The sequence below is a fragment of the Balaenoptera borealis genome, assembly GCF_965194805.1.
Source record: "Balaenoptera borealis genome assembly, chromosome: 5".
Lineage (NCBI taxonomy): Eukaryota > Metazoa > Chordata > Mammalia > Artiodactyla > Balaenopteridae > Balaenoptera > Balaenoptera borealis.
Genome location: NC_138862.1, coordinates 60598540 through 60626199, shown reverse-complemented (window position 1 = coordinate 60626199; position 27660 = coordinate 60598540). Strand labels below are relative to the sequence as shown.

The window sequence follows — 27660 nt, the reverse complement described above, 5'->3', positions numbered from 1 at the left end:
TCTAACCCTGATTAGATCATTTTTCTTCTGATTCATATCTTTTCCCATATGTTCTATTTTCTACATCTTTTCCAAGTTACCCTTACCTTTTCAACTTTATTCCTCTGCTTCTGTCTAATTCAAACTTAGTATACGAAACCCTTGAGAGTTTAAAAGGTAAAGCCCATGGCAGGTTTTGACAGTTGTACTACCGGTCTTTCCACGAAGGGCAAGAGGAAAAATTGTTTTCAAAATAGGTCAGACAACAATATAAACTACGGGAAAGTGTGGCTTTTTTGAATAACTCTTTAACATATTCATTCTTTAACAAACATTGATGGGGCATCTGTTAGGTACCAAGCACTGTTCTAGGTGCTAGGGGTTTCACGCATGAAAAAGGCAAAAATCCTGGCTTATGTTCAACTTAGGGGAGATGATAAACGATAAAATATGTTATAAGGTCATAAGTGCTATAGAGAAAGTCAGAACTGCCGAGGGGAACAGGGAGAGCCAGGAGGAGGGTGGTTACGATTCTTTAAGGGGTAGTCAGAGCGGGTCTTGCTACGAAGGTGACATTTGAATAAAGACTTGAGGAGGGGAGGGAAAGAGTAGTACGGCCTTCTGGAGGAGAGCAGTCAGAGGGGAAGAAAGCACAGAGGCCTGAGGTGAGAATGCGCTGGGCACATTTAAGGAGGAATGAGGAAGGAAGTCAGAGTGGCTGAGGTAGAGTGAGCGGTGGGAGGTGCAGCGGGTGAGCTTAGAGCGCTCACCAAGGGCCTGATGTTGCAGGACCACGGAGCACGTCATGAGGACTTCGACTTCTGTTCTGAGTGAGCTAGGGAACCATTGAAGGGTTTGGAGTGTAGTTAGCATGAGACGGCTTTCATTTTAAAAGGGTTTCTCTGGCTGCTGTGGTGGGAGACTATTCCAGAAAACGTGTCAGGAAATGGTGGTGCCTTGGACCAGGGTGAGAGCACTGGAGGTAACAAGAAGGGGTCAGCTTCTGGATATATCTTGAAATCAGAGTCAACAGATTTCCTGACAGATTATGTGTGGGATAACAGAGAGTGGATTCAAGAAGGCCTCCAAGATTTTTGTCCTGATGAACTGAAAGAATAGAGTTGTCACTACCTGAGTTGGAAGGCTGGGAACACAACAGGCGTGGAGAAAATCCGGCTTGTGGGGCGAGGGGGGGCAGTCGGGGGTTAATTGTAAAATACACTTTTTGTACCGTGCAAGAGTTTGTCCGCCTCTGCTAATCCCTTCCCCGTTCCTGTGAATTTGGCCATGCGTTTACTAGATTCTCTCTGTTGAGTTAAAATATTCCTGATTGCTGCAGTTCAATGACTCTGTTTATCCCACTTTTTTTGAACTTACAGTTTGCCTAATATATGATGGGAAGTTCCTTTCAGAGGTAGTAATTTGAGGAAGTGTAGCTACCTGCCTCTGGTTCCTATTCATATGCAAGTCCTAGTAGCATGGAAGCTAATAAAATATTATATATTTTTTAAAATAAAATATCCAGGTGTCAGGATCCCGTTACTAATGCTCTAAACAAAAGTTATCTAAAGCTTAAATTACCTTTTGTTCAAATATAAACATTGTGAACACCTGTTAAAACTTGGTAAAATACTGTAATTAATCGCATGTTTAATGAATGAAATTATCTAGGGTGGATGTTTAAACCTCAGAGTTCCTTTAAAAATGGAAAAATGAAAGTATCGTGGTAGTTGGTAGAAAATCAGATTCTTAAATAGGAGAGAAATTCTTTAACCCTGAAGAAAGCTGTCATCTTAGTGGATTTTTTCTTTTTTCTTTTAAAGAGAGTGGAGAAAGCTTCAGAATTTGCAGTTTCAAAAGCATTTTCTGCTGGAAATTCAGATTTATCCAGAAGGCTTTGGGGCCAAATTGTAGATTTGGAAACACCTGAGCAAATAGAGGATCATGATGAAGTCTATGCAGAAGGTAAGAGAATACATTTTTTGCTGCGATGTTAAGAATTCTTTGGAGTACAACTTACTAAAGCATAACTCATAATGTATTTCGAAGTATGAAATGAAAACTTTTCTTTCTCTTGTTCTTAATTTTTGTTTGTTTCTACTTCCCTGAAGCTAATTTACTCTAACTCCAATATTACAAGTCAGTTTACATTTAAGGCTTATTTTGTCTCTTGAAGTAGAACCACATCCAGAGGCAGTTTTGACATAACTCAGTTATCTAGTAAGTGTAAGATATTAATCCTGTGGCACAGAGGGCAGCTTGTTAACTTGATCTACTATCATACAGATAATCTGACCACTAGTTTATAAATCAACTTTGTTCCTTATGAAGAGAGTCTAAAGCTGACCTCACCTCCCTGCCTCCCCAAAACATTTACTCCTCTGGAATTCAGTATTTTAGTTACTGATGCCCTGAGGAACTCCACTGTTTAGGGATGAAGAGATCAGGAGGGACCAGCAAAGAAGACTGGAAAGGAGAGACCCCTGAGGTAGGAGGGAAGCCAGGGTGCCATGTCCTGGAAGCCAGTTTCCATTTGGATCATTTATGTCTCCAGTTTTTCAGATTATTTCTTCATTTATTCAACATATATATTAAACTGTTACTCTGTGCCAGGTACTATTTTAGGCATTGGAAGAGCATGTTATGAACAAGAGATGAAGTCCTTGCTTTCATGGAGTATACATTCTAGAGTGGGAATAAATAAAACGAAAAATAAATGGTCAGGTAGTGATAAGTCATCCGAGTTTGGACCATCCCAGGCAGTGGGAAAGGTGGCATCAAGAGTTAAAGTACAGAGAGACCTTCAAGATGGCGGAGGAGTAAGATGTGGAGATCACCTTCCTCCCCACAAATACATCAGAAATACATCTACATGTGGAACTACTCCTACAGAACACCTACTGAACACTGGCAGAAGACCTCAGACTTCCCAAAAGGCAAGAAACTCCCCACGTACCTGGGTAGGGCAAAAGAAAAAAGAAAAAACAGAGACAAAAGAATAGGGATGGGACCTGCATCCCTGGGAGGGAGCTGTGAAGGAGGAAAAGTTCCGACACACTAGGAAGCCCCTTCACTGGCTGAGACGGGGGGTGGCAGGGGGAAGCTTTGGAGCCACAGAGGAGAACGCAGCAACAGGGGTGCAGAGGGCAAAGCAGAGAGATTGCCACACAGAGGATCAGTGCCGACCAGCACTCACCAGCCCGAGAGGCTTGTCTGCTCATCCACCGGGATGGGTGGGGACTGGGAGCTGAGGCTTGGGCTTCAGAGGTCAGATCCCAGGGAGAGGACTGGGGTTGGCTGCATGAACACAGCCTGAAGGGGGCTAGTGTGCCACAGCTAGCCAGGAGGGAGTCCGGGAAAAAGTCTGGAACTGCCTAAGAGGCAAGAGACCATTGTTTTGGGGTACGTGAGGAGAGGGGACTCAGAGCACTGCCTAAACGAGCTCCAGAGATGGGTGCGAGCCGTAGCTATCAGTGTGGACGACAGAGATGGGCATGAAATGCTAAGGCTGCTGCTGCAGCCCCAAGAAGCCTGTGTGCAAGCACAGGTCACTATCCACACCTCCCCTCCCGGGAGCCTGTGCAGCCGCCAATGCCAGGGTCCTGAGATCCAGGGACAACTTCCCCAGGAGAACACACAGCACGCCTCAGGCTGTTGCAATGTCACGCTGGCCTCTGCCACTGCAGGCTCACCCCAAATTCCAAACCTCTCCCTCCCCCCAGCCTGAGTGAGCCAGAGCCCCCTAATCAACTGCTACTTTAACCCCATCTTGTCTGAGTGGGGAACATATGCCCTAGGCGACCTACACACAGAGGTGCAGCAAAATCCAAAGCTGAACCCCAGGAGCTGTGCGAACAAAGAAGAGAAAGGGAAATTTCTCCCAGCAGCCTCAGGAGCAGCAGATTAAATCTCCACAATCAACTTGATGTACCCTGCATCTCTGGAATACCTGAACAGAACAAATCATCCCAAAATTGAGGCGGTGGACTTTGGGAGCAACTGTAGACTTGGGGTTTGCTTTCTGCGTCTAATTTGTTTTTGGTTTTATGCTTATCTTAGTTTAATATTTAGAGTTTATTATCATTGGTAGATTTGTTTTATTGATTTTGTTGCTCTCTTCCTTTTTTCTTTTAATATATAGATATATATATATTTTTTTACCTTTTTCTCTTTTTGTGAGTGTGTATGTGTATGCCTCTTTCTGTGATTTTGTCTTTATAGCTTTGCTTTTACCATTTGTCCTAGATTTCTGTCTGTTTTCTTTGTTTGTTTGTTTGTTTTAGTATAGTTTTTAGCGCTGGTTGTCATTGGTGGCTTTGTTTTTTGGTTTGGTTGCTCTCTTCTTTCTTTCCTTTTTTTTCTTTTTTTTCTTTTTACTTTTTTAAATTTCTAATAATTTTTTTTTATTTTAATAACTTTATTTTATTTTCTTTCTTCCCTTCTTTTTTTCTACTTTTTCTTCTGAGCCGTGTGGCTGACAGGGTCTTGGTGCTCCAGCCAGGTGTCAGGCCTGTGCTTCTGAGGCGGGAGAGCCGAGTTCAGGACATTGGTCCACCAGAGACCTCCCGGCTCCACATAATATCAAACAGCGAAAGCTCTCCCAGAAATCTCCAACTCAATACTAACACCCAGCTCAATACTAACACCCAGCTCAATGACCAGCAAGCTACAGTGCTGGACACCCTATGCCAAACAAGTAGCAAGACAGGACCACAACCCCACCCATTAGCAGAGAGGCTGCCTAAAATCATAATAAGGTCACAGACACCCCAAAACACATCACTGGATGTGGTCCTGCCCACCAGAAAGACAGGATCCAGCCTCATCCACCAGAACACACACACCAGTCCCCTCTGCCAGGAAGCCTACACAACCCACTGAACCAACCTTAGCCACTGGGGGCAGACACCGAAAACAATGGGAACTACAAACCTGCAGCCTGCGAAAAGGAGACCCCAAACACAGTAAGTTAAGCAAAATGAGAAGACAGAAAAAAACACAGCAGATGAAGGAGCAAGGTAAAAACCCACCAGATCCAACAAATAAAGAGGAAATAGGCAGTCTACCTGAGAAAGAATTCAGAATAATGACAGTAAAGATGATTCAAAATCTTGGAAATAGAATAGAGAAAATACAAGAAACGTTTAACAAGGACCTAGAAGAACTAAAGAGCAAACAAACAATGATGAACAACACAAAAAATGAAATTAAAAATTCTCTAGAAGGGATCAATAGCAGAATAACTGAGTCAGAAGAACAGATAAGTGACCTGGCAGATAAAATAGTGGAAATAACTACTGCAGAGCAGAATTAAAACAAAAGGATGAAAAGAACTGAGGACAGTCTCAGAGACCTCTGGGACAACATTAAACACACCAACATTCAAATTATAGGGGTCCCAGAAGAAGAAGAGAAAAAGAAAGGGACTGAGAAAATATTTGAAGAGATTATAGTTGAAAACTTCCCTAATATGGGAAAGGAAATAGTTAATCAAGTCCAGGAAGCACAGAGTCCCATACAGGATAAATGCAAGGAGAAACACGCCAAGGCACACATTAATCAAACTATCAAAAATTAAATACAAAGAAAAAATATTAAAAGCAGCAAGGGAAAAACAACAAATAACACAAGGGAATCCCCATAAGGTTAACAGCTGATCTTTCAGCAGAAACTCTGCAAGCCAGAAGGGAGTGGCAGGACATACTTAAAGTGATAAAAGGGAAAAACCTACAACCAAAATTACTCTACCCAGCAAGGATCTCATTCATATTTGACGGAGAAATTAAAATCTATACAGACAAGCAAAAGCTAAGAGAATTCAGCACCACCAAACCAGCTTTACAACAAATGCTAAAGGAACTTCTCAATGCAGGAAACACAAGAGAAGGAAAAGACCTACAGTAACACACCCAAAACAATTAAGAAAATGGTAATTGGAACATACGTATCGATAACTACCTTAAATGTAAATGGATTAAATGATCCCACCAAAAGACATAGACTGGCTGAATGGATACAAAAACAAGACCCGTATATGTGCTGTCTACAAGAGACCCACTTCAGACCTAGGGACACATACAGACCGAAAGGGAGGGGATGGATAAAGATATTCCATGCAAATGGAAATCAAAAGAAAGCTAGAGTAGCAATTCTCATATCACACAAAATAGACTTTAAAATAAAGACTGTTACAAGAGACAAAGAAGGACACTACATAATGATCAAGGGATCAATCCAGAAGAAGGTATAACAGTTGGAACTCTTTATGCACCCAACATAGGAGCACATACACAAGGTAAATGCTAACAGCCATAAAAGGGGAAATCAACAGTAACACAGTCATAGTAGGGGACTTTAGCACCTCACTTTCACCAATGGACAGATCATCCAAAATGAAACTAAATAAGGAAACACAAGCTTTAAATGATACATTAAACAAGATGCACTTAATTAATATTTGTAGGACATTCCAACCAAAAACAACAGAATACACTTTCTTCTCAAGTGCTCATGGAACGTTCTCCAGGATAGATCATATCTTGGGTCACAAATCAAGCCTTGGTAAATTTAAGAAAATTGAAATCGTATCAAGTATCTTTTCTGACCACAACACTATGAGACTAGATATCAATTACAGGAAAGAATCTGTAAAAACTACAAACACATGGAGAGTAAACAATACACTACTAAATAACCAAGAGATCACTGAAGAAATCAAAGAGGAAATCAAAAAATACCTAGAAACAAATGACAATGAAAACACGACGACCCAAAACCTATGGGATGCAACAAAAGCAGTTCTAAGTGGGAAGTTTATAGCAATACAATCCTACCTCAAGAAACAAGAAACATCTCAAATAAACAACCTAACCTTACACCTAAAGCAATTAGAGAAAGAAGAACAAAAACCCCCCAAAGTTAGCAGAAGGAAAGAAATCATAAAGATCAGCTCAGAAATAAATGAAAAAAAAATGAGCGAAACAATAGCAAAGATCCATAAAACTAAAAGCTGGTTCTTTGAGAAGGTAAACAAAATTGATAAACCGTTAGCCAGACTCATCAAGAAAAAAGGGAGAAGACTCAAATCAACAGAATTAGAAATGAAAAAGGAGAAGGAACAACTGACACTGCAGAAATACAAAGGCTCATGAGAGATTACTACAAGCAACTATATGCCAAAAAAATGGACAACCTGGAAGAAATGGACAAATTCTTAGAAAAGCACAACCTTCTGAGACTGAACCAGGAAGAAATAGAAAATATAAACAGACCAATCACAAACACTGAAATTGAGACTGTGATTAAAAATCTTCCAACAAACAAAAGCCCAGGACCAGATGGCTTCACAGGCAAGTTCTGTCAAACATTTAGAGAAGAGCTAACACCTATCCTTCTCAAACTCTTCTAAAATATAGCAGAGGGAGGAACACTCCCAAACTCATTCTAGGAGGCCACCATCACCCTGATACCGAAACCAGGCAAAGATGTCACAAAGAAAGAAAACTACAGACCAATATCACTGATGAACATAGATGCAAAAATCCTCAACAAAATACTAGCAAACAGAATCCAACAGCACATTAAAAGTATCATACACCATGATCAAGTGGGGTTTATCCCAGGAATGCAAGGATTCTTCAATTTATGCAAATCAGTCAATGTGGTACACCATACTAAAAAATTGAAGGAGAAAAACCATATGATCATCTCAATAGATGCAAAAAAGCTTTCGACAAAATTCAACACCCATTCATGATAAAAAACCCTCCAGAAAGTAGGCATAGAGGGAACCTACCTCAACATAATAAAGGCCATATATGACAAACCCACAGCCAGCATCATTCTCAATGGTGAAAAACTGAAACCATTTCCACTAAGATCAGGAACCGAACAAGACAAGGTTGTCCACTCTCACCACTATTATTCAACATAGTTTTGGAAATTTTAGCCACAGCAATCAGAGAAGTAAAAGAAATAAAAGGAATCCAAATCAGAAAAGAAGAAGCAAAGCTGTCACTGTTTGCAGATGACATGATACTATACATAGAGAATCCTAACGCTGCTACCAGAAAACTACTAGAGCTAATCAATGAATTTGGTAAAGTAGCAGAATACAAAATTAACGCACAGAAATCTCTTGCATTCCTATACACTAATGATGAAAAATCTGAAAGAGAAATTAAGGAAACACTCCCATTTACCGTTGCTACTAAAAGAATAAAATACCTAGGAGTAAACCTACCGAAGGAGAAAAAAGACCTGTATGTAGAAAACTATAAGACACTGATGAAAGAAATTAAAGATGATACAAACAGTTGGAGACATATACCATGTTCTTGGATTGGAAGAATCAACATTGTGAAAATGACTATACTACCCAAAGCAATCTACAGATTCATTGCAATCCCTATGAAACTACCAATGGCATTTTCATAGAGCTAGAACAAAAAATTTCACAATTTGTATAGAGACACAAAAGACCCCGAATAGCCAAAGCAATCTTGAGAAAGAAAAACAGAGCTGGAGGAATCAGGCTCCCGGACTTCAGACTATACTACAAAGCTACAGTAATCAAGACAGTATGGTACTGGCACGAAAACAGGAATATAGGTCAGTGGAACAGGATAGAAAGCCCAGAGATAAACCCACACACATATGGTCACCTTATTTTTGATAAAGGAGGCAAGAATATACAATGGAGAAGACAGTCTCTTCAATAAGTGGTGCTGGGAAAACTGGACAGCTACATGTAAAAGAATGAAATTAGAACACTCCTTAACACCATACACAAAAATAAACTCAAAGTGGATTAAAGACCTAAATGTAAGTCCAGGCACTATAAAACTCTTAGAGGAAAACATAGGCAGAACACTCTGACATAAATCACAGCAAGATCCTTTTTGACCCACCTCGTAGAGAAATGGAAATAAAAACAAAAATAAACAAATGGGACCTAATGAAACTTGAAAGCTTTTGCACAGCAAAGGAAACCATAAACAAGGTGAAAAGACAATCCTCAGAATGGGTGAAAATATTTGCAAATGAAGCAACTGACAAAGGATTAATCTCCAAAATTTAAAAGCAGCTCATGCAGTTCAAAATCAAAAAAACAAACAACCCAATCCAAAAATGGGCAGAAGACCTAAATAGACATTTCTCCAAAGAAGATATACAGATTGCCAACAAACACATGAAAGGATGCTCAACATCAGTAATCACTAGAGAAATGCAAATCAAAACTCCAATGAAGTATCACCTCTCACCAGTCAGAATGGCCATCCTCAAAAAATCTAGAAACAATAAATGCTGGAGAAGGTGTGAAGAAAAGGGAACCCTCTTGCACTGTTGGTGGGAATGTAAATTGATACAGCCACTATGGAGAACAGTATGGAGGTTCCTTATAAAACTAAAAATGGAACTACCATATGACCCAGGGCATATACCCTGAGAAAACCATAATTCAAAAAGAGTCATGTACCACAATGTTCATTGCAGCTCTATTTACAATAGCCAGGACATGGAAGTAACCTAAGTGTCCATTGACAGATGAATGGATAAAGAAGATGTGGCACATATATACAATGGAATATTACTCAGCCATAAAAAGAAATGAAATGGAGGTATTTTTAATGAGGTGGATGGTGGGAGTCTGTCATACAGAGTGAAGTAAGTCAGAAAGAGAAAAATACTGTATGCTAACACATATATATGGAATCTAAAATAAAAAAAAAAGTCTGAAGAACCTAAGGGCAGGACAGGAATAAAGACGCAGATGTAGAGAATGGACTTGAGAACACAGGGAGTGGGAAGGGTAAGCTGGGACAAAGTGAGAGAGTGGCATGGACATATATACACTACCAAATGTAAAATAGATAACTAGTGGGAAGAAGCAGCATAGCACAGGGAGATCAGCTCAGTGCTTTTTGACCACCTAGAGGGGTAGGATAGGGAGATTGGGAGGGAGACCAAGAGGGAGGAGATATGGAGCTATATGTATATGTATAGCTGATTCACTTTGTTATAAAGCAGAAACTAACACACCATTGTAAAGCAATTATACTCCAATAAAGATGTTAAAAAAAAATAAAAAGTTAAAGTACAAGCATGGTGTGCTTGAGGAGCTGAAGGAAGACCCGTGTTGCTGCAGCTTCCCCATGGAGGTGAGCTTGCAGGAGTGAGCAGAAGACATGTCACATAGGGCCTTATAGGCCTGGGGAAAGAATTTAGATTGTATTCTGAGTATGATTAGACATCATTGAAGGGTTTTAAGCAGAGGTGTAGTAGGATAATTTTTTTAATATATGAAGAATGAATTATAGGGGAGAAAAAGAGGGAAAAGGGAGACTAGTGGGAGGCTATTGCACTGGTCTCTGTGAGCTGTAATGGCACTTGGTCTTGGGTGGTCAGTGGTACTGGAGTTGGAGAAAGGAGATTGATTCAGAAGTTGGCAAGGCTATGTCTTACCCACCCCTTCTCCCACCCCACCAATAGGAATACACAATATACTTTAGCCACTCAAGGTTTCCAAAAAGTCCTGCAGTTAAATATATATTTACTTACCCCATTTTCCAAGCTTCCTAGAACCTGAATTCTTTTTATCTTGAATTACATATTAATATCCTGAGAAACTAGTGATCCACATTAGAAAGTACTAGTGTATGAACAGAACATGTGTTTCAAAGGTTTATATCCTTTTTTCCTCCTCTCATCAGCTGTCTATTGATATTCAGTAAGAACTAGTGTTCTGGGGAACATACTTTGAGAAACTCTGCTTTGAGGTAGTGTCAAGCCTCTGATCCAACATGAAGCATTACTACAGTTGAACCCTCCAAGAGACGTTCTCTTTCCTTGTTCTTTTGGAGCACTTAATAGTAAACCTCTATTTACTAATAAATGGCATTTAGTAGATCAAAATTATTTTACACATAATTTATTATAAATATGTGAACTATTGTACACAGGGTCTGAGTAAATATCTGCTCCCTTTCTCTACCTTCCTCTGAAGGCCAGTAGTGTCTGTTGCTTGCGTACTTTTTACACTTAGTTTTTATCACCTTGATTCATTTTTTTCTATTTTTACATATCATGCATTCCTATCTATGTTAAATGTCTCTTGGCATCATTTAGTATTTGGAAACACTCCGTTCCCTTAGAGCTGTGCAATAATGATAATAACAATGATGAAGATAATACTGAAATAGACATTTTTCTTCTTTGAAACGCCCATGCCCTATCCATAAGAGCTGTATGATAATGATGAAAGTAATGCTAAAGTAGACATCTTCTCTCATACCTCTATAATTAAGAAGATTTTCTGAATGTCACTAAGAAAGAAATCCAAATGGAGGTTGGCTTCCAGGATATCACACTCTTTGATTTTCCTCCTACCTCAATGGTCTCTCCTTCCTAGTCTACTTACCTGGTTCTGCCTTATCTCTTCAACCCCTAAATACTAGAGTTCCTCATGGCTTAGTCCTTGAACCAATTCTCTATCTACCTTCCTCCTTTGCCGATCTCATTCAGTTCTATGGCTTTAAATACCATCTGTATGCTGACAACACCCACATTTATTTCTTCAGCTTGGACCTCTCCCTTGAAATCCAGATGATATAGCCAATACCTATTTGACATCCCTATTTGGATGTCTCATAAGCATCTCACACGCAACTCATCTGATACTGAACTCCCAACCTTCCATCCAAACCTGCTGCTCCCTTGGTCTTCCCTGTCTCGGTAAATGACATCTCTATCCTGTAGTTGCTTAAGCCAAAAACCTTATAGAGTTCTTTCTCTCACATCCCATATCCAGCTCATCAGCAAATCATGTCAACCCCCCCTCAAAACATTATTTTCTAGAATCTGAGCATTTCTAGTACCTCCACTTCAGGTCCAGGCCATCATCACCCCTTTTCTGGATATTTGTCTCTCAACTGTTGTCTCCGGCTTCTGAGCTTGTCCCCGTATGGTCTATTTTAACATAGTATCAGAGTGTTGCTCTTAAAATATGTTACCTCTTTGCTCAAAAACCTCCCATTACATACAGAGTAAAAGCCAAAGTACCTAGAATGCTGTCAAGACTTATCTAAACAAAGTGTTTTCAACCTCAACACTGTTGATATTTTGGGCCAGATAATTTTTGTTGTGGGTCCTGTCCTATGAATTGTAGGATGTTTAGCAGCATCCCTGGCCTCTACCCAGTTCCCCAGTTGTAATAACCAAAAATGTCTCCAGACATTGCCAGATGTCCACTGGGGAGTAAGATCACCCCCACTGCTCTAGAACCACTGCTCTAAACCTGATCCCTACATTACCTCTTCCACCTCATCTCCAACTACTCTCCCTTCACTCATTCCTCCAGCCATACCACCTCCGTGCTGTTTCTCCAATACACTAGACACTCTACTGCCTTAGGGCCTTTGCACTTCTTTCCCCTCTGCACGGATTAATTTTCCCTTACATAGCCATATGGCTCACTCCCTCACTTCCTTCCCTTTTTTGCTCAAATGTCTTCTCAGTGTGGCCTCCTTTGACCACCCAATTAATTTAAAACTATCAACACCCATCTTTCATTTCTTGTACACCATTTCTCCTTCTCCTGCTCTGTTTTTCTGACTTGCTTGTTCATTGTCTCTCTTCCCCAATTAGAACATAAGCTTCATGGTGGTAGCTTTTATTTTTCCTGTTTTGTTCACTGCTGTATTCCCAACATCTAGAGCAGTACTTGACACATGATAAGTGCTCAGTTAACATTTATTGAATGAATGAAAACAGCAAATGAAGAAAGTCTCCGAAGTAAAAAGATGTTTTTGTTTTATTGACAGCTCAGGAATTGGTCAATGACTGGTTAGATACCAAACTTAAGCAAGAACTAGCAAGTGATGGGGACGATGATGCTGAAGACACTGTGTCACGTATCCCTCCTGTGCCAGAAGCCAACGGGCATTTGAAATATGACAAGTTCGATGGTAAGAACTTATTTAATTGTGCTAAGCTTTAACATCCAATGAATGTGTCCAAGAAGTCTTTTTAATTGTTTTGAATAATAAATGATATGTTATTTGACTTTTCTGTGTTTTGCTTAGTTTTGTAATTGGTTTTAATTTTTCTTGATTCAATTTAAATTACTTATCTATATCCTCAGTAAATTCGTGGTTTTTTTTAAATTAAAATATTTTATTATTTGTAATTCTTCTTATGATTATAATGGCAATTAATGCTGTTTCAGAGTGCCTCTTTCCATATATTGTTGGATGACCATTTACTTTGATGGCTTTTAAATGTTTTACTGTATTTAAACATTGATATCTCATTTTGTATTTACAAAATGCTTCATATATCTTTATAAGGGAGGTTATTACTTGTACACAGAGTTAGTGTCAGACAAGTTAAATAGCTAACTTGTGAGGATTCCTCAGTTGTACCCAAAGAGTCTAAGATTTTTTTCCCTAAGCATAAGGGTAGGCATAGTGATGGTGGTGGCATCTTGCCATGCATGGCTCAGACACCCCTGGTGAACTCATCTTGCAGCATTTCCCTTGTTTAGGACACTACAAAATCCCCAGCTTGTAAATCACAAAGTCATGAGCCCTTAAAGTTAGGGGACTCCTCAAGATCACCTAATCCGATCTACCCTCTTCACCCCCTTAGACAGAGATTTTTCTATAGTATCCCTAATATGGGGTAATACAATCTCTGCCTGAACACCTCCCAGGATAGGGAGCCTGCACTCTGGGAGGAGCCCATTCAGCTGTTGTGAGGCTCTAATATTCATAAATTCTCTCTTAGTTAGGAGAATTAGGATTTTGTCCTCAGTAACTTTTACCCTTTTGTGCAACAGAAAATAATATCATGTTCTCTCTCTCAAAAACAGTCTTTTCTTTTCTTGTGGGAGTTGTAATCATATCTGATCTTTCATATACATCAGTCTTCCTAGATTAAATAGCACCAGTACTCTCAACAGTTCTTTATATCACATTGTTTCTAGATATACTGGTTGCCACCTTCTGGATGTTTTCTAGTTTAATGATATCATTATTGAAGTGAGGCATTTCAGTACGTAATATTTATTCTGAAGCATGTCTGAAATATAATGAAACTGCTACTCTCTTTCATGTGGTGCTAATATATCTAGTTATATCTCTTTACTTAGATTTGTTATTACCTTCTAGTATCTTATCAGGCCTCACTCATCTTATGCTTGTAGTATTACTTTTTTTTGGGATCGAAACATTGAACAAAAATATTACCTAGCCATTAAAAAAGGATGTTTATCAAAATTATTAACTAACGGACTTCCCTGGTAGCGCAGTGGTTAAGAATCCCCCACCAATGCAGGGGACACAGGTTCGAGCCCTGGTCCAGGAAGATCCCACATGCCGTGGAGCAACTAAGCTCGTGTGTCACAACTACTGAGCCTGCATGCCACAGCTACTGAGGACCGCACGCCTAGAGCCCATGCTCTGCAACAAGAGAAGCCACCACAACAAAGAGTAGCCCCTGCTCGCCGCAACTAGAGAAAACCCGTGTGTAGCAATGAAGACCCAACACAGCCATAAATAAATAAATGAATAAATAAATTTATTTAAAAAAATTATTAACTAACATATGATTATCTCAATAGGTACAGGAAAAATACTTGACAAATTGATTCCTAATTAAAACTCTCAGCAAACTAGTAATAAAAGGTAAATTTTTCATCCTGACAAGGGGCATTTACATGAGACATATTGAAAACAAATACCAAAATGACAAGCATAAATCCTGCCTTATCAAGAATTACATTACATGTAAATGGATTAAACATTCCAATCAAAAGATGGAGACTGGCAGAATGAACTTAAAAATATGACCTAACTATATGCTGTCCCAGGAGACACAGTCTAGAGTCAAAGACACAAACAGCTTGAAAATAAAAGGATGGAAAAATATGTACTATGCAAACAGTAACCAAAAGAGAGAGAGCAGCTTACTAATCTCAGAAAAAATAGTCTCTAAGATAAAAAATTGTTACTCAAAGAAGGGCATTCTATAATAATAAAAGGGTCAATCCATCAAGAAAACATAGCAAGTGTAAACATATATGCACCTAACAAAAGAGCCCCAAAATATGTGAAGCATAAACTGACAAAATTGAAGGGAGAAATAGATAATTCAGCAATAACAGTTGGAGACTTCAGTACCCCCTTTTCAATAATGTATGGAACTAAATAGAATATCATCAAGAACGATATTCAATATTGCTAGTCATTAGGAAAAAGCAAATTAAAACTACCATGAGTAACCACTACGCACCTATTAAAATGGCTTAAATTAAAAGACTGATCATACCAAGTTTTGGTAAGGATGTGGAGGAACTGGAACCCTCCTACACTGCTGGTGAGAATGTGAAATTGTATAACCACTTTGGAAAACAGCTTGACAGTTTCTTAAAAAGTTAAACACATACTTATGTGATCCAACCATTCCAGTCCTAGGCATTTTCCCAAGAGAAAAGAAAGCAAATGTTCATACAAAGACTTGTACACAAATGTTCATAACAACTTTATTTGTAATAGCCAAAATCTGGAAGCAACCCAAATGTTTATCCCCAGATGAATGAATGAACAAATTGTGGTATGCCCATACAGTGGAATACTACTCAGCAATAAAAAGGGATAAACTATTGATACAACAACATGAATGAATCTCAAAATAATTATGCTGAGTAAAAGAAGGACGACCAGAAAGAGTACATAGTATATGATTTAATTGATACCAAATTCTGGAAAATTTAAACTAATCTATTGGCAGAAAGCAGGTCTGGGGTTGCCTGGGATAGGGCAAAGAGCATGGGGAGGAGTGAGAGGAAGAGATTGCAAATCTGCATGAGGACCCTTTTGCAGCTGACAGACACATTCATTATCTTGATTGTAATGATGTTTACTGGTATCTATATATGTCAAAGCTTATTGCAGACTTTAAATATTTAGAAGTTTATTGTATGTCAATTATACCACAGTAAAGCCTTTTTTAAAAAGAGCAATGGAGTCCTCAAGGATGTTTAGATCCTTGTAACATAAATGTAAAAGTAATAGCTTTTAAATTTGGCAGTGAGGGAGTTAGTGACTTGGGTGAGGGCAATTCCTCATGGGTGGAGGTTTTTTCCTCTTAGTTGAAGGTAATTGCTGAGGGCTGTATTCATCCAACTGGCATTATCAGTTACTATTTATTGAACACTCACAACTTTGTATTTTTATTGTACCAGGATTATTTACATAAATATGGAAATTGTACTAAAATTAAATTTTTTAAAAATTAAAAACTTTTTCCTTCTTTGTTGTTGTTATGTTTCCCCCAGATTTATGTGGTTATTTGGAGGAAGAAGACGAAAGTACCACCTTTCAAAAATTCATAGACCATCTGCTCCATAAAGACGTGGTGGATTCTGGGATATTGGAAGATCTTGGAATGAATGAAAACCAAGACAAGAAGTGGCAGAAGGATCCTCATCTTACCATGGAGATGAGACATAAGCAGGTGGGAGGGAAAAGCAAAATTAAAATGGATAACAGGAAGCAATTTTTGTGTAACACATTTAATAAGCTTAAATAAAGACTTAGGCTTTATTGTGAAAAAGAGTGCCATCTGTGGTTTGGTTAGAAAGAATAAAAATAAAATATAAGAACTTCAGAAGAAAAATAATGCTCATAAGCTGAGGATAAGAAACAATTTATTTAAGAAAACCAAAAAGAGGGATAATTGATTTTGACCATGAGAGCGGTGAGCTAAACTTTATTAGTTTGGATGTGATACTTCCTATTATAAATATGTAGATTGGGTTTTGCTTGAATTTGGATTTGGTATTGTGACATCAAGATATTAATATCATGAATATTCTGGTGAATGTTATAATGATAATTCTTTTCTAGACAGTGGAAAAATTCACTTATTTTGTGATTATAATTTGAAAGGGAGGACAGAGCTGAATTAAATCTAGTTCAGCTGTTTTGAATTAGAAAGGCGTATGGGAACTTTCTTTTCTCCAAAGGGAATAGTAGGTTATAGGAAAAAGATTCATCTCAACACTTTGTAGAGGAACTTCAGGAAGTCCAAAAGACCAAGTCTTTTCCACATGTCCAGAACCAAGACCAGAGTAGAATTAATGTCTATATGTGTGTATGCTATCTTTTTATAACACTGAATTTCTGATTACTTTAAACCATAATGTATGCCAAAGCAGCACTAAGGATGTGAGAGAAACTGGAGTATAAGCATGATCCTGGTTTGGATTTATGATAAAAGGGAAGAGAAAAGGTTCAGTAAGAGGTAGCCATTATCTAGAAGTCTTATCATAACTGAAGAGTAAGATAAGGGTAAAGTTAAATGAAGCAGGAAGGAAAGGACCACTCCTTAATTCATAGCTAATCTAAAGAATTGAGTTTGAAAAAAATGATTGTGCTTATTCAGAAATATCTGTGAAGTTTGTGGTTTTGATTTCCAAATATGATCCAGAATCATTGATATATTCAAATAAAGATAGAATTGAATAAAAGGTTGTGATGCTCCTTTAAGGCAGTAAATCACTGTTCTAGCCTTCACAAAGTAGCCTCTCCAAAATATCCTTATTCTTTCTTAAATTATAATTAACATACAGACAGAGCCTAAATAAATAACAGTAATGTACACCTTGGAAAATCTTATGGATTGAAAATCATTACTAAATAAGAATCCAGAATTTAGCATCCAACCCATTGGATTTTCAGCTTTTCTGTAGTGCCGATCATTCCCAAATTGTTAGGAGTCATCTCGCCTGACTTCATTTAAAATTTTGTATAGGCCATTACCCAGTAAACAAATGAATTTCCCCTATTTTTCTGATAAACAGTGGGGTTCTGGGCCAAAATGTTTCGAAGTAGTTGTATTCTGAACTTCAAAATGTGTTCTAAGGTTTTGCATATCCCTTTCTACTTGAAAGGCTGCATTTCACCCTTGTTGTATTCTCTTTAAGGTAAAAGAAAATCGCTTAAGACGTGAGAAAGAACTGGAGCGCCAGAGAATTGAAAAGACCCTGAAAAAATCAGCCTTCTTAGAGGCTCAGTATCTGGTGCAAGAAGAGAAAAAAAGGAAGGCTCTAGAGGCCAAGAAAGAGGAGGAGGAGATACAAAGGGAGATGGTAAAGCTGCGGAGGGAGATAATTGAGAGGAGACGCACTGTGGAAGAAGCATGGAAAACGTAAGCCAGCCACGATGAGCAGCGTGAAGTATTTTTGTTTAAGCAGTCATTTTGGAAGTACTTTAAAGGTCCTTAAAATGCACAGACCATGCAATAATAAAGCACAAAAGAGAAATCACCCACTAGTCCACCGTCTTAACAAGTTAACTATTTTCATTTTTCCACGTTTCCTCCTGGTCTTGGTCCCTTTATGAACTTAACTGCAACCATAAAGTACATTTAATTTGTTATTCTGCTTGTTGTAATAACCACACCGCCTGGAGTCCTAAGGTCTGTATATTACTCCATTGAGTTCCTCTACCATAATTTATGTAATGACCTCCACTCCCTATACTGGTAAGCATTTCAGCTAATTTCAGATTTTTCACCAATAGTGCAGTGAGCATTCTTAAGCATAGAGCTTTTTCATTCTTTTGAATTATGTTCATAGGAGTGTAATTACTGAGGTAAATTGTGTAGGTTTTTTTGACTTTTGAAACATTGCCAAATTCCTTTCCGGACGAGTTGTGCATATTTACACGATTGCTGACAGTGAGCCCCACTCAGCATTGGGGGAGATCATCATTTTCAATATTTCTGCACTTTTAGTAGGTATTCTATTGGTTAGTGTGCATCTCTTTGTGTACCTGAACATTTGTAAGGTTGAACACGTTTCCTTATGCACGTTTGCTAATTGTGCCTCATTCTATTGTGAATTGCCTCAGTGTCTTATCTTCTGATAATCATACAGAGAGTCACCATTGCCTTACTGCCACTGATAAAGAAAAAGAATATCTGACATAAGAGGGAAATCAAAATAGTCCTCACAGGATGTAGTGCTGTTGTGTATCCTCATGCAGAAAATGAGCTTCATAAATGAAATAACTAATGTATTTATTCTGAGAAACAGCACTGGTGCATAAACTGCAAAAGCCTTAGGACAACGTGCCTGAAGTGCCTGAATACTCAAACTGAGCGGCCAGAAAGACCTATTAGCCTGCCACCCCCTTCCACCCCCATCAGCCTACACAGCTTTTCCCCCTGTGTTCCTGACTGCTCTCATCCAACCCAATTTAAAACAGCTCGGCAGTGGACGTGCATTTCATTCTTCCAAGTGCCAGGCTGAGGCCTCCTCCAGAAGCCTTTCCTTTCAGAAAGCAATCTCCAGTTTTTTAGTGAGTTCTTGCTAAGGTCAGCCTTGCTCTTTAGATTGTTCTCAAGCCCTGACGAATCTAGGCTGACCTAAAATAAATTGTGAAAACAAGTAATAGTTGATGGTAGCAGGAAGTTCTGCTCACAGTGGGCACTCAACAGACATTCACTAACCAGTCATTTCTTTTAAAAGTTAAAAGCTTATCCACATGGGGATATATGTATATGTACAGCTGGTTCACTTTGTTATAAAGCAGAAACTAACACACCATTGTAAAGCAATTATACTCCAATAAAGATGTTTAAAAAAATAAATAAAAGTGGGCAAAAAAAAAAAAAAGCTTATCCACAGATACAGTGAGACAGGTAATATGCAGCACTTCTAGGTGGACAGACTGGTTTAAATGTTCCAGAAAGCAATTTGGCAATAAACAATAAGAGCCATAAAAATGTTATTATCACTGACCGGGGAATTCCAGTCCTAGGAAAACTACCCTAAGAAAGTGATCAGAATCGCTTCTCGGCCTTTTGGCTAAGATCAAGTGTAGAAAGTGATCAGAAATCCAAAGATTTGTACACAAAGATAATGAAAATAATATTATTTATAATAACACATTAATAAATATTGGAGAAATTAATAAATACTAGTTGTACAATGAAACAGCACTGACATGTTATCAGGGTTTTCTTCTGGGTAGAAATATGGATGGCTTTTATACATCTCCAATTTTGCACAATGAGCAAACATTGCTTTCATAACAGATACGTATTTTGATTTTTTTTAAACGACTACATCCATGGTATTAGAAGTGTATTTCTTTAAATGCCCACTATGATCTGTCTGTAACTATCTAATATAACATTGTTATGGCATTAGTAAGTTTGGAAAGAGTCAATAAAATTTTATTGTTGGTAGGGCTTTTTTAATTTATTTGTAAGGTGTCCTAAATCTGCTTCATTGCATAGTTTCAAAGTATCTTCTCTAAGAGATTTATTGATTACAAAGGGAAAAATAGCAACTTTACACTGGAGAAACCACCTTAACCAAATGATGGTTCATATCACCAGTAATAAGATTGTGTGCCCCCTGTACGATATATGATAATGAATGAATGTCTATAGATTATTCTGGCATCCCTCTCTCAATTTGAGTTTCCACAACTGTAAAGTGAAATTCAGAAAGACTGGGTGACTTGCCTGAGTTTTCACAGCTGATCTGTGGCCAGAACCCATGAATCCAGATTCCTGACTAGATGCTATCTTTACTATATCATTGATAAAATATATACCTTATACACTTACACATACCTGTGTAGTTTAATACACTCCAATAAGAAGGCAATGGCTATGAGCTGGCTTGGATTGCTGAGTGTAAGAGGGATGACCTGGATGAGAAAGAAAAGGTAGGTGATTGAGAAAGAGATAACCAGAAATATGAGCAACAAAGTTACTAAGAGATTCTTGTTAACTTGCCTGAAGTCCTTTTCCTTATTGTTATTAAGTTCTATTTTTTCTCTTTACAGCTATTTTAGAATTAATATAAATTCCATTTTCTCCTTATTCAGTAACATCTGATTCTTTTATTATTTTTCTTCCTAGAAACCTTGTAAAAACCTTGTGGGGAAAAATGTCATTCCTTTCTTACCTGAGGGTCCTGTTTTGTCTCCCCTTGTAAGAAGAGAGAGAACTTATGTCTATATTAGAGAATACCTGATAGTTGTTATCTCTCAAATTTTGATCAAGGTATCACTCAATGTTAAACTTAATAAAAATACTTTACTAAAATATATATAAGGCTTTCTCCTTTTCAGAGTACATTATAATAATTTTATTTCATTTAACTGTATTTTATAAAGGAATAAACTGAATCTCAAAAAAAATCACCCTACTTTGTAGTTTTAGGGCCAGATCTAAAAATCTCTATCTTCTGATGGAAAATTCAGTGTTCATTCCACTATGGTATGTTCTAATTACTCATTGTTAAGTCTATTATTCATATTAGTGTTTTTTAATTGTTATTAATAGAGAGAAGAAAAAGCAAGAAGAAAATTCTCCAAAAAATCCAGAGAAAGGCATGTTTCAAAGTGTTCATATTCTTCTGGATGAAGAAAAAATGGCAAAAGAAAGAAAGAAGAAACTGAAAGAGTTATTAATCCAAACTTTCAAGGAAGATCACCAGGTAGGAATTGTAATGTCTCTTTGTTCAGCATTCTGTAGCATAAATGACAAAGGGCTCCATCAGAGATGGACAGTGTAACACTAAGCCCAGTTGAGCCTCGTTACAAATACCAAAGTTGCCCACACCATTTGTTCTGTGCTACCCAGCTGGCTTAGTACACAGGGGGTGCTTCAATCCTCTATTCAGGGCTATTGTTATATACTCCATGTGATCCTGGGAAATTGGGGTATGAATTTGGGATGTCTTCCTAAATTACCCTTTTTAGAATTGCATGCAAGTACTAAGGTAGATCTCTGGCAGTTTGAAAACGTAGCTTCCGCTTTGACAGTCTTATGGACCATTGTGTTCTGGACTATTCAAAAGAATTATTCAGAAAGTTACTTGCCTTTTGGTAGCTCAGATCCTAAACAATGACATGTTTGTGCTTCTACTTTTAATGGTCTGCATTTTATTTTACTCTTCTATCCCTTTCTTTAGTTTCACTTTTTGTAAAATTAACTGGCCAATTTTTTATTGACTAATGACCATCCTCCCCAGGCTACTTAGGCAGAAATTTTTTTCAGTGAAGCGGGATTGGTAACACTATAAATTTGGGGTTTATAAACATTTCAGGTGAAAGGAATTACTTGGAACATTTGTAAATGAGGTGGTCAGATGAGAAAAGACAAATATGTATATTTTATATCTCCTACAACATCCACTCCAAGGCCTTGGGCGTTGATGAAATTCAGTGACAGTTAATGGAATGAATGTATAAAGGAATGGATTTAACAAGAGAAAAGAATGTCAGGAAGAGATTGAGGGAGCTTGATAAATGTAGGATAGACTAAAAGGGACCTAGAAATCAAAACCAGGCCTGTGAATATGATATGGATAACTAAGATATGAGGGAAAAAGTAAAGTAGTCAAAGCAATTCTTTAAAAATGCTAGACACGTTTGATGGTAGCATTTTGGACTGATAGGCAAGAAGTCATAATTATTCAAATATAAAACAACGAGTTTGGTCAGAGTTTTGGCTTTAGGAATAGGCAGAGGCAAGTGTGGTAGGAGGAACTATTAAGAGTTGGGACTAACGTTTTGGGAAAGATGGGCAAAGGCTTTTGGATGCTGCGTCCCCTCCATGAGACGGATGGAGTTAATGTGTCCTCCTACAGTAACAGTTCAGATTTCTGAAAGAAAATAGGAAAGGAAATGAGTCCAGAGGGGGCCATCTTGAGAAGACATAAGGAAAAAGGGCCATGATATGTTTGTTCCCCAACCAATGAGAGATGGATAAGATGTGTGTTCCCTATAAGATTAAGTTTTTAATTTTATTGAAGTCCACTGTGCAAGAAGAAGTAATACAGTTGTCCCTTGGTATCCAAGGGGGATTGGTTCCAGGATCCCCTGCAAATACCAAAATCTGTGGATGCTCAAATCCCTTATATAAAATAGCATAGTATTTGCATATAACCTATTCACATACTCCTGTATACTTTAAATCATCTCTAGATTACTTTTAACACCTATGTAAAAAATTAATAAATAGAAACCTGAATTAAGTAGAGTCAGAAGACCAGAAGGGGGAGCTCTCATGCCCTGTGACAATAGCAGAGCCCAAAAGGAAGAAGAAAAACTCTTATTTCCTGGCACGAATGAAAAACCATGGACTCTGCCTACTACAGCCCTCCCAATTTACTTTTCCCTCTATAAGAGTTCTCCTCCCCTTGCCCTGAAAGAACTTGCACATGGATTACCTAGGCTGGAGATCCCAAATTGCAATTCTTTGCTGACTCCAAATAAATCCATCTTTGCTGGAGTAAAACCTGGCAGTCTTGTTTGTTCCAGGTCAACACCTAATACAGTGTAAATGCTATGTAAATAGATGTAAATGCTATGTAAATAGTTGCCAGCCCGGCAAATCAAGTTTTGCTTTTTGGAACTTTCTGGAAATTTTTTTTTTTCCGAATGTTTTCTATCCATGGTTGGTTGAATCCACAGATGTAGAGCTTGCAGATACAGAGGGCTGACTATATATGTTTTAGAAAGAAGTGCTAGGTATGAATTTTAGACACACAAAAAGAGTTTTACAAAATTAGTGGCCTACCGAAACAGATTACTCAGCTTTAAAAGGATCAGCTGGTATATTTAAAAATGAGTCAATATGAATAAATTATCTCTACTTTGCCACAGATTCTGCTTGATTTGAACCTATATTTTTGAGTCTTTATTTTGAAATAATTTTAGACATACAGAAAAATTGCAAAAACTGGTACATGGCGTTCCTGAATACCCTTCACCCAGCTCTCCTCAATGTTAACATCTTACATAACCATAGTTTAATTATCAAAACTAGGAAATTAACACTGGTAAAATACCATTAAGTACAATTAACAAGACTTATGAGAATGTCACCTATTTTTCCTCTAAGGTCTTTTTTCTGTTTCAGGACTTGATCTGTAATTTCATGCTGCATTTGCTTGTCGTGTGTCCTTAGTCTCCTCCAGTTTGTAATAGTTCCTCAATCTTCCCTTTTCTTTTATGACCTTGACAGTTTTGAAGAGTACTGGTCAGGTATTTTGTAGAATGTCTCTCAATACACATCAGTGTATACACGTCAATCCCAATCGCCCAATTCATCACACCACCACCCCCACCCCCCTGTGGCTTTCCCCCTTGGTGTCCATACATTTGTTCTCTACATCTGTGTCTCAACTTCTGCCCTGCAAACCGGTTCATCTGTACCATTTTTCTAGGTTCCACATACATGCATTAATACGAAAATGCGATATTTGTTTTTCTCTTTCTGACTTACTTCACTCTGTATGACAGTCTCTAGATCCATCCACATCTCAACAAATGACCCAATTTCGTTCCTTTTTATGGCTGAGTAATATTCTGTTGTATATATGTACCACATCTTCTTTATCCATTCATCTGTCGATGGGCATTTAGGTTGCTTTCATCACCTAGCTATTGTAAATAGTGCTGCAATGAACATTGGGGTGCATGTGTCTTTTTGAATTATGGTTTTCTCTGGGTATATGACCAGTAGTGGGATTGCAGGGTCATATGGTAATTCTATTTTTAGTTTTTTAAGGAACCTCCATACTGTTCTCCATAGTGGCTGCATCAATTTACATTCCCACCAGCAGTGCAAGAGGGTTCCCTTTTCTCCACACCCTCTCCAGCATTTGTTGTTTGTAGATTTTCTGATGATGCCCATTCTAACTGGTGTGAGGTGATACCTCATTGTAGTTTTGATTTGCATTTCTCTAATAATTAGTGATGTTGAGCAGCTTTTCATGTGCTTCTTGGCCATCTGTATGTCTTCTTTGGAGAAATGTCTATTTAGGTCTTCTGCCCATTTTTGGATTGGGTTGTTTGTTTCTTTAATATTGAGCTGCATGAACTGTTTATATATTTTGGAGATTAATCCTTTTTCCGTTGATTCATTTGCAAATATTTTTTCCTATTCTGAGGGTTGTCTTTTCGTCTTGTTTATGGTTTCCTTTGCTGTGCAAAAGTTTTTAAGTTTCATTAGGTCCCATTTGTTTATTTTTGTTTTTATTTCCATTACTCTAGGAGGTGGATCAAAAAGATCTTGCCGTGATTTATGTCAAAGAGTGTTCTTCCTATGTTTTCCTCAAAGAGTTTTATAGTGTCCGGTCTTACATTTAGGTCTCGAATCCATTTTGAGTTTATTTTTGTGTATGGTGTTAGGGAGTGTTCTAATTTCATTTTTTTACATGTAGCTGTCCAGTTTTCCCAGCACCACTTATTGAAGAGACTGTCTTTTCTCCATTGTGTATCCTTGCCTCCTTTGTCATAGATGAGTTGACCATAGGTGCGTGGGTTAATCTCTGGGCTTTCTATCTTGTTCCATTGATCTATGTTTCTGTTTTTGTGCCAGTACCATATTGTCTTGATTACTGTAGCTTTGTAGTATAGTCTGAAGTCAGGGAGTCTGATTCCTCCAGCTCCGTTTTTTTCCCTCAAGACTGCTTTGGCTATTCGGGGTCTTTTGTGTCTCCATACAAATTTTAAGACTTTTTGTTCTAGTTCCATAAAAAATGCCATTGGTAATTTGATAGGGATTGCATTGAATCCGTAGATTGCTTTGGGTAGTATAGTCATTTTCACAATGTTGATTCTTCCAATCCAAGAACATGGTATATCTCTCCATCTGTTGGTATCATCTTTCATTTCTTTCATCAGTGTCTTATAGTTTTCTGCATACAGGTTTTTGTCTCCCTAGGTAGGTTTATTCCTAGGTATTTTATTCTTTTTTTACAATGGTAAATGGGAGTGTTTCCTTAATTTCTCTTTCAGATTTTTCATCATTAGTGTATAGGAGTGTAAGAGATTTCTGTGTATTAATTTTGTATCCTGCAACTTGACCAAATTCATTGATTAGCTCTAGTAGTTTTCTGGTGGCATTTTTATGATTCTCTATGTATAGTATCATGTCATCTGCAAACAGTGACAGTTTTTTCCAATTTGTATTCCTTTTATTTCTTTTTCTTCTCTGATTGCCATGGCTAGGACTTCCAAAACTATGTTGAATAATAGTGGCGAGAGTGGACATCCTTGTCTTTTTCCTGATCTTATAGGAAATGCTTTCAGTTTTTCACCATTGAGAATGATGTTTGCTGTGGTTTTGTCATATATGGCCTTTATTATGTTGAGGTAGGTTCCCTCTGTGCCCACTTTCTGGAGAGTTTTTATCATAAATTGGTGTTGAATTTTGTCAAAAGCTTTTTCTGCATCTATTGAGATGATCATATGGTTTTTATGCTTCAGTTTGTTACTATGGTGTATCATATTGATTGATTTACGTATATTGAAGAATCCTTGTATCCCTAGGATAAATCCCACTTGATCATGGTTTATGATCCTTTTAATGAGCTGTTGGATTCTGTTTGCTAGTATTTTGTTGAGGATTTTTACATCTATATTCATCAGTGATATTGGTGTGTAATTTTCTTTTTTTGTAGTATCTTTGTCTGGTTTTGGTATCAGGGTGATGGTGGCCTCATAGAAGGAGTCAGGGAGTGTTCCTTCCTCTGCAATTTTTTGGAAGAGTTTGAGAAGGATGGGTGTTAGCTCTTCTCTAAATGTTTGATAGAATTCACCTGTGAAGCCATCTGGTCCTGGACTTTTGTTTGTTGGAAGATTTTTAATCACAGTTTCAATTTCATTACTTGTGATTGGTCTGCTCATATTTTCTATTTCTTCCTGGTTCAGCCTTGGAGGGTTATACCTTTCTAAGAATTTGTCCATTTCTTCCAGGTTGTCCATTTTATTGGCATAGAGTTGCTTGTAGTAGTCCCTTAGGATGCTTTGTATTTCGGCGGTGTCTGTTGTAACTTCTCCTTTTTCATTTCTAATTTTATTGATTTGATTCCTCTCCCTCTTTTTCTTGATGAGTCTGGCTAATGGTTTCTCAATTTTGTTTATCTTCTCAAAGAAGCAGCTTTTAGTTTTATTGATCCTTGCTATTATTTTCTTTGTTTCTATTTCATTTATTTCTGCTCTGATCTTTATGATTTCTTTCCTTCTACTAACTTCGGGTTTTGTTTGTTCTTGTTTCTCTAGTTCCTTTAGGTGTAAGGTTGGAGTGTTTATTTGAGATGTTTCTTGTTTCTTGAGGTAAGCTTGTATTGCTATAAACTTCCCTCTTAGAACTGCTTTTGCTGCATCCCATAGGTTTTGGATCGTCGTGTTTTCGTTGTCATTTGTCTCTAGGTATTTTTTGATTTCCTCTTTGATTTCTTCAGTGATCTCTTAGTTATTTAGTAACGTATTGTTTAGCCTCCATGTGTTTGTGTTTTTTACGGTTTTTTCCCTGTAATTGATTTCTAATCTCATAGCATTGTGGTCTGAAAAGATGCTTGATATGATTTCAATTTTCTTAAATTTACTGAGGCTTGATTTGTGACCCAAGATGTGATCTATCCTGGAGAATGTTCCATGTGCACTTGAGAAGAAAGGGTAATCTGCTGTTTTTGGATGGAATGTCCTATAAATATCAATTAAATCTCTCTGGTCTATTGTGTCATTTAAAGCTTCTATTTCCTTATAAATTTTCTGTTTGGATGATCTGTCCATTGGTGTCAGTGAGGTGTGAAAGTCCCCCACTAATATCGTGTTACTGTTGATTTCCTCTTTTATAGCTGTT

The 27660-nt window shown here is 37.8% G+C and overlaps 1 protein-coding gene across 7 annotated transcripts in view; it reads left to right on the top strand.

Moving 5' to 3' along the window:
• The window catches only part of CCDC191 (coiled-coil domain containing 191), a 101277-nt gene that overhangs the window by 4849 nt on the left and 68768 nt on the right, over positions 1-27660 (top strand). For all 7 annotated transcript variants that reach the window (XR_014245358.1, XM_082394664.1, XM_082394663.1 and 4 more), the window contains 5 exons: positions 1803-1944; positions 12801-12944; positions 16316-16494; positions 17966-18189; positions 21346-21499. Coding sequence is in view for 6 of the 7 variants with exons in the window: in XM_082394664.1 (XP_082250790.1) it covers positions 1803-1944; positions 12801-12944; positions 16316-16494; positions 17966-18189; positions 21346-21499 (843 nt within the window). In the remaining variant the exon portion in view is untranslated. The remainder of the gene's footprint in view (positions 1-1802; positions 1945-12800; positions 12945-16315; positions 16495-17965; positions 18190-21345; positions 21500-27660) is intronic.